Below are 16,818 nucleotides of genomic sequence, written 5' to 3' on the forward strand. Positions count from 1 at the left end.
TAATTATACAGAACCACCAAAGCAACAGCACTATCGAAGCAGCTGAAAAGCAGTATAATTATATTTGCATATTTTAAAAGCAAAAAGTAGTATTTGACCAAAGGGAAGTCTTCATTCACTATTTCAGTATTTGCCAACCTTGTGATAATTGTTAAAAGCCTTCAAAAAATAGGCTTGCAAACCAAGTTGTACATGCTATAATTAGGAGCATCACTGGTTATTACTCACATGATGATATTGCCTGTTATAATCCACAGCCTGGTGTCCAAGATTACTAACAACTGATTGCCCAGACAAAACTCTGTTAATACTTCCCTCCAAAGTTGGTTCATTTGCTGCAGATCTTATTATCCTAGTAGCAAATAAGGCTTCTTCATTTCGGCAGAAAGTAAAATAAAACAAATTAAATTCAGAATTTTATGTCCTTTAAGAAAAATATGTAAGAAAAATATGTATACATGTGATCCAACCTTTATATACCTGTAGGTATATAAAGTATCCTACAACCTGAATTTTGAATCAAATATAGAAACTTGAGAACAATGATATACTATAGAAAAACTGGAAGGGTTTGATTTTTTTTCAGTAAGGAACTGATGACAAGATAAAACAAAACCCAAGAGAACAACTGAAACAAGCAGCTGGATAATAAATCCTTCACGAAACAAGGTTAACCTCACTCCTCCACTTCAGAAGTGGCCAGTTATCTAAGTACACATAAACACAAAATATTTCAAGCTATGGGGAAGCTAAGACATACCAATTTTCAAAACAGACTTTGGAATGCAGACAGTACAGAAAGAAATGCAACATTTATTTGTTGCATCAAATAACAACTTGACTGGAGTAAGAAATTCAGAAAGATCCCTCTAGAGTTACTAACATACATGGAACTGCTCACATCTCAGTCTTCCCATAGGAACTACAACTGCCATTCCAACTGCTCCTGCTTAGGAATGTTACACCTGAAAAAGACCTTCACCAGACAATGATTCTTTTCCAACTTTCATGCCTTTTTAGTGTCACACACCCCTCAGAAAGTGCTCCCTTAGCACTGATGACTTGGCAATTGTTTGATTCAATGCTATTCTCCTCCTAGCTATAGAAGAGGCCCCTGCAGAATGTGGCCAGGTGAGATTAATTTCTGAAATCACATAAAATTGCTGTTGTGAATGGTTATAACTGGAGAGGGAAGAGCAAGTTTGAATGAAGCCTGTGGTCTTATTTTCTCAGTACTTGTCATTCACTTTACCACGTTCACCAGGCTGTAAAACCTCTTCCTCAGGGACAGATACATTAATATACTGAGGAACTGAGGTCCTTCAGTTCAACAGCTGCCACTGAAGCACCTCCCTAAGATAGGTAACATAATCCTAAACTGCTTTTCCTGACACTACCTGCAGGGTTTTTAAAAGCACTGCACGCTAGAAGTGCACTAGAGCCCAGGTACCTGTAGAGTTACTTGCTCATGCCTCAGGGATAGCAAACACTGTCTGCAAAGACACTAAGCTGAATTATCTCGTGAAACTTTTCAGGCTTCACCCCAAAATAAAAAGGTTCAGTCCTTTACTTGCAACCCAGCTTTCACAGGATTATATTGGTATTCTCCTTTCCATAGTGTTTCCAAGAGACATGAACAGAAAATAGGACTTCCTTTTTAGTACTTTTGTACTCTAGGAAAGCAAAGATCAAAAGAAGAAGCTGAGAACAGGAATTCAGCTTCAAACATACAAATAAGTGAGTCAGCAAATCTTTGTATTTACTGTAATGAAAAATGTCAACTTGTAGATATTAATTTTTGAACACCAGCATTTTTTACTCTTTCAGTCCTACTGGTGAACAATAGATAAGTCTCATAGTGGTGGTAAATGTGAGTGGAAATGAAGCAAGACTAAAAAGATTCATCTCAAAGACTTTCTTGGAGCCATTTCATGCTAATACAGGAAAAAATCAGCGCTTAACTGTATTTGAGTTTAGATTTCTCTACAACATTTGGGGTTTTTTTAATGTGAAGCATAAAAAGCAAACCTCTCTGGCTCTTAAACTCAGAATTAAAACTCTCAAAACTTAGAATTACCTTTAGATTTTGCTCTATCTGCAGGACTTTTGGCTTTCATACAGGTCTTTTTGAAAGTTTCTTTTGGTATTTTCTTTTCATTGACTGGAAAAGACTGCTTTGAAAGTAAACTGGGTTTCCCATAGCCAGAACTTCTAACCAGTCCATGAGGACCATGTGAAGGTTTCTTTTTATGTACAGGTGCTGGACTTCTAATATTCTTATGTAACATTGGTTTGGTTGACATTGATTCTGATCTTTCATTCTTCAAGGAACAAGACCGAAGAGCCTGTGACAGAACACATGGGTTTAAAACAAGTTTTAGGCTCTGCTGTAAACTGAGGGTAGCATTCACCAGTGAAGAACGCAGAGCCAGTTACCAAAATTACACGACTCTAAGACTCAGGATGATGGCAAGCATTGTTTTTAAACAAATTAGTAGTAAGCAATGTTACAGAACTGTTCTACTTCAGAACTATACAGGGCAAGTATTTTGTACTGGCTCTATTTAATTGATCTGGGAAAATGTATTTTTATTTTAATTGTACTGTACATTACAGGGTCTTTTGCTTACCAAATAAGGTAGGTCATGACTAAAGGCTAATAAAACACAGTGAATACAGAAAACCAGCCATGAATAAAGTAACAGTGGCAGGCAGAGGAACTCTGCTAAACTTTATCATCAAAAACAAAGCACACAACTCCCAAGACCAACAAATGAAAACATTTAGCCTGTTTGCCCTGATGGGCAATCCACCAGATAAATCAGCCAAACCCATGTCCCTACAATGCCTTGCACACACAAATGATGATTGCCTAGAGGAATGTGAAGCTAATTTAGGGAATGCAAGGAGAAAATAATTTGGGGATGCAAGGAGAAGATTTGGGATTACATAAATCTTGTTCTGGGATGTCTGAGATGATTGTAAGAATGTGCAAAATTTACAGGATCTCTAGGGAAAGAACAAAATATAGGTAAAGAAACAAGTCTGGGAAATAGAGGAAAAAAAAACAGATTAAAAAAGCTGGTGACATGACCAGGTTGCTGGTCAGCATTGTCTGACTCAGCTGGACATTGACCAATGTAGTCCCTCCTATATTCTTACTGAACTGCATTTCTAACTGTTCTCTCTGTATAAATGTTCCCTGTTCTGAGCCTGTTGTCCATTTACATGTATCCCTGCAATGATCACGTGCTCAGAGACATCACTATCTTGAGCTGGAGACATGGCATTGCAGCAGCCTTCCACATGTTGGGCTGGGACAAGAAGAATCCCACTGGTCCCAATGTACACTGGATTTGGTGATCTCTAACAGTAGCAATGGCAACATGAGAATTTCAAGAAAAAGAACAACAGTCTCTCAGTTTCTTAACATCAGAGCACAATCAAGTGACAGGCAGTCTAAAAATACATACCTTTAAAAATTACTTCCATATAACAAAAATCTGGTTGGTAATACTTACTTTTTTAGTTTTGCTTCCTTGTGAAAACAGAGAGTCTTGTCCTATTTTTTCTCTTAGTCTATCAGGCTGTACTTCACCGGTCTGAATTTCTTTCTCAGTCATCCTCTGAAAGTTACCATCATTCACGCTTGTCTGTGGAAAGATGCTTTCTTCTCTGTTCAACCTTTCAACTAAGTTTTTCTCCCAAGATGTATTACTCTGTGGGTCTTCAAAAGGTGAGTGGCTAATGAGGTCATTTTCTGTGCTGCCTACCAGTTTCACAGGACTACAAGAAAAAAGAAGTCATATATAAGACTTTTGCCCTTTGCTTTTCTATCACTCTGGAAAACGTGGGGCATTTTTTCCTTAGGTATCAACTGTAAAAACTACCTGAATTTCAAAGAGCTGCTAAGCCTCTTTTAAGACCCATCTTGCAGATTCAGTCATACAGATTCACTCCCACACTGTGTAAAAAGAGCCGCTTCCCAGCAGCAACTGTTTTGTGAAGGTAGCAAAAATGGCTACAAGATAAACACCTGCAAGCCTGCAATTAACACTAATTAAAAAAATGAGCAGTATTTCTGCTGAGTGCAGCTACATGATAAGCTCCCCGAACTCATCTGCTAAGCATAAGCTGCGTTTCTGACAGTTGCAAGGCCTGTGCTGTCTGCTCTTGAGAGAAGAGTTGCAGCAAATAAGGGGGAGGTATGGAGCACAGGTTAGTAAGAATCACAACAGGGGTTTGATCTTAAGAGGACTTGAATTTAAGATTATGGAGTTTGGAGTGCTAGGATAGGATGTGGGCTGAAATCCTTGTATGGGGAAGGGGAAAGAGCAGAGCACTGGGAAGGCAGAGATCCTAGCTGTGAGAGTGATGAACATTCCTTCAAATGATTTGACAAACATTGCTGCTTATTACCCGAAGTAAGTATGGGAATCCCTGGTCTAAACCTATTAACACTGTATAATTCATTTTACAGTTCACTGCAAATGCCATAATGTCAGTGCAGGGTGTAACAAAATTTCAGTATTTAATTAGAGAAAGAGACAGATAAGTTATTTAGTAAGCTATTTTTGACAAATTGTTAGCATCTTTAAGTTACTACAGTTCTTAAAATGCATCTTGAAATAAATACCGTTCAGGGTCCACATCAAAATTTCTGGTATTACACATATGTCCTTTAATTGTTTTCATCAATTCTTCCACAGTAGGTAAATCTAAATAATGAGAAATAAATATAAAATAAATTAAAAAACAACCCAGAAAAAATATTTGTTACAAGGACATTTAAAAATGTTTCATAAATGGAATATTATAGATATTACTTGTTCACTCATTTTACAAGCTTGTACAATACATGCCTTCCTTTGAGCTACTTACATGAATCAACAGTTGACATGTTCTTTGCATAGATGTCATTACTTTTTGAAATGCTTTGCCCTAAGCTTTCTGAAGCTGGCACTGCAGAATTGTGCAGCTTCTGCTCGTCAGTGTCCCCCAAAGATTGATCAATGTGATGATATGCCTGGGATAGCGCTTCCACGTCATTGGTGGTTTGTCCATAGGAAGTACCTGAGAAAAAAAGCAGTCTTTTAAGAGACACTACTGGATTTTCTGTCTGGGGAAACATCCCACTGGAGTCTGTGTTTCAGTTACTAGCTTGGTCTATTATGTGGTGAAAATAGTGATATCACTTACATGAAAAAAAAAATTAAAATCTTGTTCTTCCTATAAAAACAAACAGTTGCCAAGTTAATTAGTGCTTACCACACCCAATAATGTCTCATCTACAGTTTGGATTCCTCTCCCCTATTCTCCCCTACTTCCATATTTTAACAGTACTAAAATGAACAGCTTATGTTACATGACTATTTTAACAGGTGTCATCACACCAATAATCTGGATATAAGTGGCCTGTACTGTTGTGTGAAGCTTGATAAAATAATGTATTTAATAATTCAGTTCAATGCTGTGAAAGAAGAATTTTAGATATAAGAAATAACCAGAGGTGATAGTATTTAAATATGAAATTGCAGCATCAACAGCTACTTTTCAATAACCAAGTGTTTAGTATAAACATCACTATTCCTGAAATATTTCCTTCCGCTTCCAAGATTTGTTGGCAAAAGCCAAGGGCTTTATGTTGCCCAATAATCTAAGAACAAGTGAAGACACTGGAATCACCTATTTTAATAAAGGAAGATTTTAGGTTTTGAGTTCTGTTGTGTGGTGGGGTTTTTTTTATTTTCCTCTTTTTTTAAAGCACCCCTTACCTGCTTCATTCATTTCAACTGCACTGACTTCTTCAGGCTGATCATGTTTGCCTGGAGATACATCTGATATTTCAATAGCCTTCTGAAACTCTACAGTAGAATCTTGTGAATCAAGCAATACAACTAAGAAGATAAATGTTAAAGAAAACACAAATCCTCTTATTTATACTTCATCACACTGGAATTAGAAGTATACCAGAGATTGATGTCTTAAGCATACAAAAAATACTATATAGATTATTTTATTGCCATTAGTGGAAAACCAACGAACTCTAATACCAATGAACTCTGATTACAAATCTGAGTTCTGAGTAGGTGTAATAAATATAAAAATACATTGACGATCACATTGCAGTGTTAATATGTAGCTTATTTTTAACTATTTCAATTCAACATATTTTCAGTAGAACACAATAAAATAAGGTGAAAAATATCAAAATAGTAAAAATCAAGTATGCAAGTTTCAAAAGTTACATTTATTCTTCTTCCACTGATCAAAGTTAATATTTTACCTTTAGCCAGCATGCCAGTGTTTGCTTCTTCCTAACAAAAAAAAAAACCAAAAAACCTAACAATTACTTTTTGAATATTAGGGAAAAAAATTGGACAAACTTTAGAAGTTGGTCCAATACCTAAAAACAGTTTTTAGAACTTAGAACTAAGCAGTTATTCATTCTCCAGGAATATGCACTTCTCTAAAACACTCCTTAGAATGCCATAAAGTTCTCAACATCATGTACTCTATAAACCTTTTCACAAGTGACTAGAAATTAAATGCTCCTCTGCATAGAGCAGCATTTTTGAACGCTCCTGGTTTTCTTTTATTGCAATTCGAGAAACAAAAGTTAAGTAGCATAAGCACATTATGTACAGCTCCATTCTAACTTTTTAAACATTTATTAGAAATACCACTCCAAGAAATTTATTTAAAAAGAATGAAAAGCCAAATAAGTTTACCTAGTGAAAACGAATACATGATGCTCTATAGACTTCTTTTAAAAAACCCCAAATCTTAGTGTGTGCTTCAGGGATGCACCCATGTGCTCCAACCAAGTGCTACACATCAAAAGACCTGACCAAGCCAGGGGACAGCAGTGCCCTCACAGCTCATACAGTGAAGATTTTTGGGTCCTCTGTCCAAAGGGCTTCTCTGTACAGAATTACTTCCAGTAGTCTGTGTCACTTGCACCTCAAAAGCTCTGAGAGATTAACCACTACCCATTCTGAGGCTGTTTCCACCTGAACTCATCATTTGTGCACTTCCATCCTTGTTTCTTAACTCAAAGGAGGAGTAAGCAGAAAACCCCGTGAAGAACTTAACCCCTTCTATGATTTACCACAGGAAAGTGCATATCCTTAATAGAAAGATATAGTCTGAGAGCCACTATACTCTTTCAGACAGTATGTATCACATAAAGGTTTACTATATTTAGTTACATATTGCAGAGCTTTTAAAATTCCTGCAAGTAATAGAAACATTTAGCAAGCTATACCTGTTCTTGAGGACTTAAATCAACTTCTGACACGATGTTTTGATTCACCTGATCTCCCTCACTTTTAAGGGCAGGATTAGTATCTGTTTCTTCTTCAAAATCTTCACTGTAGCTACCTAAAAAGTAAAAATAAACATCAAATAGAATGAATACTCAAGGAAAATAAAGCAGTAAGAGACAGCTATTTCCTTTTCCCCAGTGCCTCATCTAAGAACAGTTACTGCTAATGATACTCCTTTTACAAAGGCAACAGAAAGTTTCCAAAACTGAGTGTCGTACTAAAACTACAGTGAAAGTCACACATAATATCTCTAAATTCAAAGGAAGCTTGCCTTGTGATCAGATAGATATGCTTTGTCTCCTCAAGGTGTACTTGAACTGACCCCTTTTATTCAATTTCTCTCTCACTTAGGGGTGAAATGATGCAATTCCAACCCTGTAGATAAAGTACTCTGCACATTCACTATGACAACTCCAGCACTTTTGAGGCTCAGAATATGTAATTTGGCTTCTTATGACCTGCTTTGGTGGGCCAAAAGCCACTCTCAGGAGTAAGCACTATTTAAACCCAAGTGTATCAGAGAATGAACTTTACAACTTTACAAGCCAAAGGCTTTTCCTTCAGTTACCTAGATCCTTTCACAAATTTCAGTTCTCTTTTGCTGTATCTCTCTCACTCAGCTCCTGTGGTTACAGGCTCCAGTGTCTGCATTCTCTATAGCACTTAAACCTAGAACCCTTGCAAAACACTGGATCATAATGTGTTGTTTATGTGTTTATGGTTTACAAATACATCCTCTTTATGCCTGGGAAATTCAATCCTGACAACAGGACCCCTCAAAAGTTCAGCTGAATATATAAATTTGAAAATATAATCCATTAATTTACATGAATACACACGATGTTCATATGACAGCAATGAAGCATAAAACAAAGAGACATGACAAGTGAAAGACAAATAAGCAAGACATGTAGCATGGAAATTTTGTGGGGAAATCAGATTAAGAGTAATACTTCATATTACAGAGATTAAACTTGGGTATGAGAAGATGGCACAAAAATACAGATGACATTTAAGACACTGGAATAAATCAAATTTAAACATCATCAGAGGGTTTTTTTTCATTTATGAATTATGCAGGATTTTTACTACTTTTTTCCCTTTTTTTATCTTTTGATTTACAATAGATTAAAAATCCAGTTAAGAAAAGAAAAAGCACAGAAGCAAAAATAAACCCCTTAACCCCTCTGTATGAATAACAGCTGCACAGTCATCATGCAACAACAGCCTAAAAGGCTGATGTAAGAACTACAGGTAAAATAAAAGATTGTATTACCAGATTTCTCTTCATGTGCAGGTTCTTCTTCTTCTTTTTCAGCATTTTCATTTTTTCTGAGAAATAAAATGAAAATTCTACTCTCTTTTTGGATAGCAAATAAGTATACTTTTTTTCTTGGAACTCTACACTCTGATACTTCTTACAATTAGTAATAAAAGAAAAAATTTTAATTTGTCCAACAAATCAAATCAAAGGTAAGAAAAGTTGTAAAAGTGTCAGCAATTATTAAAATAAAGTATTTCCCAGCTAAAATTCTCAATCTAACTCTTAAAACCTCTCCCTTTCTGCATTCTCTTCAACATCTACATTAACTCCTCAAAAAATATTTTTATCATCAAAGTTTGTCTCCTGTTCTGACCCTGTCATTCTGGATTAACAAAATAAATTAAAAAACCACCCACCTCTCCTTTCTTTCCCCTTTTCCCATAAAATAGAAGTTTTGTCCTTATCTGAAGCTCTCCAAAATTCTGCCTCTCCAACTGTTTTCACATCAGAAGTTGCCTCTGAAATCAGCATTTTCAGCAACAGTTGTCTGAACTTCCTTCATCCATTTCTCACACAGATGGTTTGAACTTATTTTCACATAACTGATTATAAATAGGGTTGCCCTAGTCTATGAAGATTAAGTATGTTTCCTCTAGATTCATTTGTAATATCATGTCTAAAGTGACACAGAATCTTTCCTGATCTATTTCCTTGTTATTATCAGTTGTTACCTCTTCATTTATTTACTCCTTACAATTATGAATGTTGAGTTGTTACTACTGAGTTATGCACAAGACTGTGGAGATACATCCACTCATCATTAAGGCACGTGCTCATTTTTATTTATTAAGCTCTTTTCTGTCCTTGTCTTGAAGCAAAGCCTAACCAAAATAAACAAACAAAAAACTGATTGAAATTATATACAGAATATCATCCAACAAAATCTCAGTGGCCATACCAAATCCACATGTGCCCACTAATACAGTCCACAACTCCTCTTCCCTCTAAATTACCGTACAAATGGTTCTAGTATGACAGAATCATTGGAATCCAGCTCTTTATTTAATCTTGAATAATCAATAGTAGAGGAAGCTTCTCGTTCAAGCTTGGCAAAGAAGATCTCTTTTTCTTCTTGCTCTTCCAAGGTATCCAATCCAACTCCTACAATACTTTGATTAGGCCCAGAAGCTAAAACTGAATCTAAATTTCAAAAAAGAGAATAAACTGTGTCTGTGCTGTATGTCCACATAGAACAGGCAAAATAGTTAACAACAACCACAGACAGACTCATAAAGTATTAATGGTATCAAATCATCACAAACTAGTACTAGGAGTTTTTAGTTCACGACACAGCTGACAGTGAATAATCTCATCTTGAACTGAATTAAGGTAAACTGCTTTTAATAGTAACTTATTTAGATCTAGTAAATTTGATGAAATGGTTGGGATCTCAGTTCTCACCATTTGTTTCCAGACTGTCTCTACTCAGAGAGACAGCATCTCCACTACTTTTCTGAAGCTGCATCTTTTCCACATCCATATTTTCATGACTTTCTCCCACAGACTGTGAAGTGTTCTGCATCTTGACAAAGTTCCCATTGGCTTCAAGCATTCCTAGGAAAAAAGTTGCAATATTCTTGACTACCATCTAAAAGCTACTTGTATGACACATCAGTCTTCTAGTCTCCTTCCAGAACTACCAGTTTTAATCTTGCATTGCAATTGCAAAGATATGCAGACTCACGAGTCACATTCACCTAATTTCCACTGATTCTGTATGTAAATCTTGTTTAATTAATTAAGCTATTATAAACATTATCTTCCTATCCTTCGTATTTGCACACATACCTAAAGTTCAGCACGAGTCAAATGCAAAAACTGAGTTACCATCACATTACTCAGGAAAGACAATCTCACATACAGACCCGATATGGAAATTGACATTTCTTTCTTAAAACCCAGTTCATTTTATTTGATTTACTACCTCAGATCACCACAGATTTTTTTAAATGTGCTAAGCCATTGGTTTAGCAGCTACATTTAATTTGTTGTTTAAAGGCTATAAGGAAAAAATAGTAAACAGTCTCTAAAGTCACTGATGAACACCCAATTCTGCCATTGTATAAATTTATTTAACTACAACTTGTAGTTGCTCTCTCCTAATTGCAATTTCACTGTTGTGAGGGTTCAACATCACCTTAAGTTTTTGCTGGCTCTCGGGCAGAACACTGCCATATCTACTTCCTTATGGAAGACTAAAAGCCAGATATTGCAGGACATTGCTAGCTCAAAAACTCCCTTCTGCCTGCCTGCAAAGCACACACATTTATACTTAGATTCTGAGTAAGTTCTCATTGGAGAAAGGATAGGAGAAAAGCTGCTTATGCATTTTAGCCAATGACACATGAAATTATTTAACAGTTCTCATAGAAGGGAACAGAAACTGAGTCTGTTTATTCCAACATGAATCGTCAGTTGGTAACACTCAGAATTTTTCGTCCTGCCTGTCCACAAGATGTTGAGATGTAGCTGTGTCCTTGTACTGAACACACCAGAAGGGGTGAAGACACTGACTGTTGTAGATGTTGGTGAACCTAATGGGAAGAATGATGATGTTTGACTTATTTCAGAAGGCTGAATGATTTATTTATTATAATTATGCTATGATATATTAATATACTATATAAAAGAGGATAGTAAAAACTACATGCTACTCTCTCTAACTATTATATCTGACTCTTTTACAACTTGTGACCTCGTTTTCTAGAGTCTAGACACAGGTGGATCTGACTGGCTATTAGGCTCAAACAATCCACCGTGTTTTAACTAGGCATTCGTTCTAGGTAAACAATTCTCCAAACACATTCCACAAGAGAAAAACAAGGAGCAGAAATAGAAACTGTTTTCTCTTTTACTTCTCTCTGTACACCTTTATAAAAATCTTAAGAGAGAGAAAAACGTACTTACTACAACTGACAACAGCTCATCTCCTGCTACAGGAGACTGGAGGAGATCCATCCATCAATAACACCAAATCAATCTTCCATGTGCTGACCAAGTGCTTCAGCTCTGGGATCTTCCTCTGTTCTCTACATAGGCCCATACAAGTCCCATTTAAAAATGACATAGCTGCCTATATCATGACAATGGAGAATCCTTTCCCTTTGGTACTGAAAATGTACTTAGTGTGAGGGAAGGTGGGAAAGTAGGAGGCTCAACACCTTTTCCCTCCCTACTGGGCAGCCCTCAGCATGTTCATTCTGATTGTAAGAGCTTTTTTTAAAAAAGTTTTATTTTGTTGATTTTAATGATAAAGTCCCCTTGGATGTCTTATTGGGAGGCTAGGTGCATAAGATTCCACATCTGGGAAATCCACATTCCTGTATCTAACCTCAGCTCTGTCCTCAATATAGAGCTCTGACTGACTTGCCTTGCATGTAACAAATAAATGTCAGAGACATTGTCTAAAGGTCAAGCTCCATATGTATAAAAAGCTAATGCCTAAATAAATGCATAATGCTACATTGAAAAGTAGAAAATGGAAAGCTCAAAGTGCTGAACAGATTTAAAAAAAAAACTACAAATAGCCCATTTCTCAAGTAGCCAAAAGCAGTAATTTAAAGTACTTTACTCAGATGGCATTCTATTCTAGTTATCAAGACAGCAAATAGGAGTCTGTTTTCAGCTGGGTCACAAGTTTTTTGCAGAGCTTTAGATTAGCCATAATCTCACCAGACCTCCAACACCCTATTTTTTGAATGAGAATACATAAGCAGAATCAAATGCTAACTGCAACTGACCTCCTATGTAGAGATTTGAAAGAAAGGCAAAGGGAATATAAACCAGTAAAAAGACCAATTAGAATGTTTAATGGAACAAAAGTTTAGAGGAAAACATTTTCCTGTGTTTTTTTAATTTAAATTATCTCATATCCAGTGAAATTTCTCAGCAGATGTACATTGATCTTGAAGGTTTCATGGGGTTTATGTAAGCTATCTAGTAATTTTTAAATATTTTGCTAGTCAAGGTTTGAGTCAAATCAGAGGTTTTTTAAAAAGCACCTTCCTTAATAATCTGAAAATCAAATACTGTTTCTGCAGCCATTAAACTTTGCAACTTAGCCACTCTCAACACCCACACCCCCTCCTCACTGCTAGTGAAGGGAACAATACTTGTTTTCTCTCACCCTACACAATCTGAACTCTGAGAAACCTATCAAACCTGGAGAAAATATCAACTCACATGGATTTAACAGTCTCTTCATTGTGTTTTTGGCTGTTTCAACAGTCCCACGGATTTCAGTGAGGCCAGCAAGGGCCATTTGCTTTTGTGGAGTGGTTATTTGTTACTTCTCAGGTAGTTATCTTGAATGCCAAAGATTGTGATATCTGTATGTTTCTAAGCAACATTTTGTAAGGCTAATGATATATGACATTCTTTTTTAAAGTACGGCCACTTGAAATTAATTAAAATAAGCACCTGAGTTTCACTATAACTACCATACTTGCAAAGAAACATTTAAAAACATAAATACAAAGGACTCAAACTGATAATGACAAACATCTATTTCTAAAAGTAACTTCTTTTTTTTCTTAGCTGACCAAGACCGTCAGAATTGAGTCATTTTACTTTTTTAATACCATATAAAATACAGTAAATTTGTTACCCTCAGAATTGTCTGGACTGTCAGAAGTGAGGGCTCCTTCTTCTTTGTTTAAGTATGAATCTTTCTTGTCCTTTTGAAATTTTTCCAACATTTTGGATTTAGACAAAGCCTTGCTGTGAGATGCACTGGAAGATTTAGAGGGAACTACTTCTAAATGTACATAAACATAAATTTTAATGCATAGTGGACAGGGAATAAAGAGAAGAACAAGATGTGAGACTTCAAAGTGACACTTCTGAAAAAGTAATGCAGTTCAGTTTCTTGTACACTGAATTACCTCTAATTTTCTATCTGTGAGTAAAAACTAAAGTTAATACTTATAACTTCTGGAAATAGAACTATTCTTCTCCATCCTTATTTTTAAAAAGATTCTTGATCCATGTATACTTTGTATTCAATTACATTGTTCTAGGAGCTCAATAAATGACCTGAAAACAAAGAAAACTAGTAAAACTACTGCAACAGTAAAAGGTTTTTACTACGAGGTTTGAAAGAAAGCATGTAGACTGGTTCAAAGAAAAGTGGGGAAACATAGGTACATAAGTATAAATTCCTACTGTCTTTATCACTGTCAGATATAAGAACTGCATTTGTTTGCTCAAACCCTTGTGGGGACTTGCTCAGCAGCAAATACAACTGATGTCTTCCATTCACGTTAGCAGAATTAAGTTTTTGATAACAGCACCTGTGCTGAAAACTTCTCTTGATCAAGGAATCATAGAATGGTTTGGGTTGGAAAGGACCTTAAAGATCATCCAGTTCCAATGCCCCTGCCATGGGTAGGGATACCTTTCACTAGACCAGATTGCTCAGAGACCCATCCAATCTGGCCTCAAACACTTCCAGGGATGGGACATCCACAGCTTCTCTGAGCAACCCATTCAGTGCCTCATCACCCTCACAGCAAAGAACTTCCTCCTAATACCTAATTTAAAGCTACTCTCCTTTAGTGTGATACAACCCACCATGTCCTGTCACTACATGCTCTTGTCAATAGTCTCTTCTCCATCTTTCTTGCAGGTTCCCTTCATGTACTGCAAGGGCACAGTTAGGTCACCCTCAAGTCTTCTCTTTCCTGGGCTTAACAAACCCAATTCTCTCAGCCTTTCCTCATATAAGAGGTCCTCCACCCCTCTAACCATCTTAGTGGCCTCCTCCGGACTCTTACATGACAGCTACACTAGAGCCTTCATATATCTTAGGCTAGCCAGATGGTCTGTGTTAGATTTTGCCATCTCAAAATTGTCACAGTGGAAGAGACTTCAAAATTGAGTAATTCTGATAAAACTCTTAATTATCGGTCTTTTGAGTTCACCTTGACACAAGAGAGAGTAGTCCAGGACACCAAGCCAAATACTTCTGCTATTTAGAACAGGAGTATAGGGATATGTGACCAGAACTTAACACAGCTCAAACATCCAAGATAACTAAAGGAAGCTGGTACAGCAAGGAGAGAAATGGCATTAAATCCATTCTGATACAATGCATAGGTCCTTTATTCCCTCAACTGATGTGTAAGTTCACAAGCAAGGCTCTGCTTCTCTAGATATATATTCTCCCACACTTACTGGGAAACTAGAAGTGTTTTCAGCATACCATCTACTGTAAATACTGAAAACACCTCATAACTTTTAAAACCGTAATTTGAAATAACTACAGAGGTCCTCCTATTGCTCACATTTCAAACATTAATCCTAATCTGAGAAATAAATTACTTTTTAGTATTTATCTCCCAGACTGAGATGCATTACAGCTATTCTATGCCAATGAGGCTTATGAAAACATATACATACATTTTCTAGACTGCACATAGAATCTAGAAAACTAACACAGGAGATATTCTGTAGTCTACAAACTACATCACCAACGTGATCCAAAGACCAAGTGCCAAATATTTCATTGTCATGGCTCTCTAGAACACTACTATCTGCTTGAGTTTAACACCAATGCCATGCTTTAATCAGGAAAATTTAATTGCTATTGTCTTTTATACAGAAGTATTTAATGGATCAATGCCTATAATTCCTACTTATTTGCTGGAGTTTCTTTTCAGATAACAAAATGACCCACATAAAATGCTGAATCTAAAGTTACACTGACTGAAATAATCTTGCAGATTAAACAATTAAAGTTTTTAATTTATACCAATTGCTGTTTCCATTCCAGGGCAGCATGCACAAAGCAGCACAGTCATCAGCAAAGGGAAAAGAACCACATCAACAGAAAATAAGTAAACTGCTTATCTGACTGCTATCTTTGAAATTAAACAAGTAGAACAATGAATATTAATATTTCTTGTGTATGAAATCCAGGAAGTGTAACAAACTTTCAGTTTACTAAAGACATGCTTAGTACAGGTAAGAGCTTTTTGTTCAGATTTTTGAAGTTATTTCCTCCTTTCCCCAGGCTGACATTAAGTACTGTCTGTCCTACTACATCACTACATGTAGTGATATATGATGCTAACTGAGCAAAAATTCACCCAATTATTAATGTCTTCTGAAAATGATAAAAGAAGTATGTGGCAGCTTGGTCAAATGGACAGTTTGCTAAGGATTTTCTACAGGAAACATACTAGTAATATAAGACGGATACTGAATAATATATCAAAACATATTTAATCAAATACCAGACTGGGAATCTGAAGGGGGACTCTTTTGTTCAGTATTTTCCACTACTTCAGCACAGCTTTCTGTCAGTTTCTTCTCTTTTCTCACTTTAACAAATTTTATTTTAAAATCTTGAAAAGACAAACAGCAGGAACAGACATGCAAGTAAGACAGGACAGGAATTCTTAGTATCCAATTTCTTTTTATCATTTAACTGACAAAAGCAAGTAGAAAGGACATCACCTAGGTCTCCAACCAGTTCAATATGGAAGACAGTGTCTTGAATCATAATTTGCACATTTCAGTTTAAAGCTGAAGAACAAACAGTTTAAACATGCCTAGAATAACTCATGGAGTTATTTAAAAATGTACTTTTTACTTCTCAGTGAAACAGTCTATTAGTTTAACTCTCTACTTATTTCCTGGCACTTCTGTAACAAGATGCCTTGGGGAAAAAAAAAAAGAACAGACAAGTGTAAAAAAAGCACAAGTAAGTGTAAAGCACATATTTAATCTTCTTTTTGTCTTTCAAGAAAGCATGATATAGATAAAGAAGTAACTCAAAATCAAAACCTCAAACTGCAAGCAATATATCAGCTTGGTGTATTACACAAGCTAATTATCCAGGCTTCCTTCAGATAACATTATCTCTAAACAGTCATACCCAAAGACATCAACTTATACATATGGAGCACGCATTTGTAATGAATGCAGTGCCACACTGTGGGTGAAGGTAAGATTTCAGCATCTATATAAGTTTGATTCATGATGATAAAACAACTTAAAAAATACTAATTCTATTAGCTAACAGTCTACTGACTATGACCTATCTGCAACCAACATGAAGGTTCAAGCCTAGTAGGACACACAAGGGTCTCCAAAAAATTTTGAAGCATGCTGACTTTACACTTTCCAGAAATTAAATTCATCTTTTCATGCCTGTTAGCATCA

The 16,818-nt window shown here is 36.0% G+C and overlaps 1 protein-coding gene across 4 annotated transcripts in view; it reads right to left on the bottom strand.

Annotated features, from left to right (window-relative positions):
- The window catches only part of CEP162 (centrosomal protein 162), a 44,963-nt gene that overhangs the window by 18,961 nt on the left and 9,184 nt on the right, over nt 1-16,818 (bottom strand). For 2 of the 4 annotated variants that reach the window (XM_068183976.1, XM_068183975.1), the window contains exons 5-15: nt 10,054-10,206; nt 9,606-9,792; nt 8,605-8,657; nt 7,268-7,383; nt 6,287-6,317; nt 5,775-5,897; nt 4,882-5,073; nt 4,637-4,718; nt 3,522-3,786; nt 2,078-2,345; nt 229-371 (exon numbers count right to left, since the gene is read on the bottom strand). In XM_068183976.1, the coding sequence (XP_068040077.1) occupies nt 229-371; nt 2,078-2,345; nt 3,522-3,786; nt 4,637-4,718; nt 4,882-5,073; nt 5,775-5,897; nt 6,287-6,317; nt 7,268-7,383; nt 8,605-8,657; nt 9,606-9,792; nt 10,054-10,206 (1,613 nt within the window). Of the gene's footprint in view, nt 1-228; nt 372-2,077; nt 2,346-3,521; nt 3,787-4,636; nt 4,719-4,881; nt 5,074-5,774; nt 5,898-6,286; nt 6,318-7,267; nt 7,384-8,604; nt 8,658-9,605; nt 9,793-10,053; nt 10,207-13,258; nt 13,409-16,818 lie in introns of all 4 variants that reach the window. The other 2 variants (XM_068183974.1, XM_068183977.1) reach the window with 2 other exon arrangements.

This window comes from Anomalospiza imberbis, chromosome 3 (genome assembly GCF_031753505.1).
Source record: "Anomalospiza imberbis isolate Cuckoo-Finch-1a 21T00152 chromosome 3, ASM3175350v1, whole genome shotgun sequence".
Taxonomy (NCBI): domain Eukaryota; kingdom Metazoa; phylum Chordata; class Aves; order Passeriformes; family Viduidae; genus Anomalospiza; species Anomalospiza imberbis.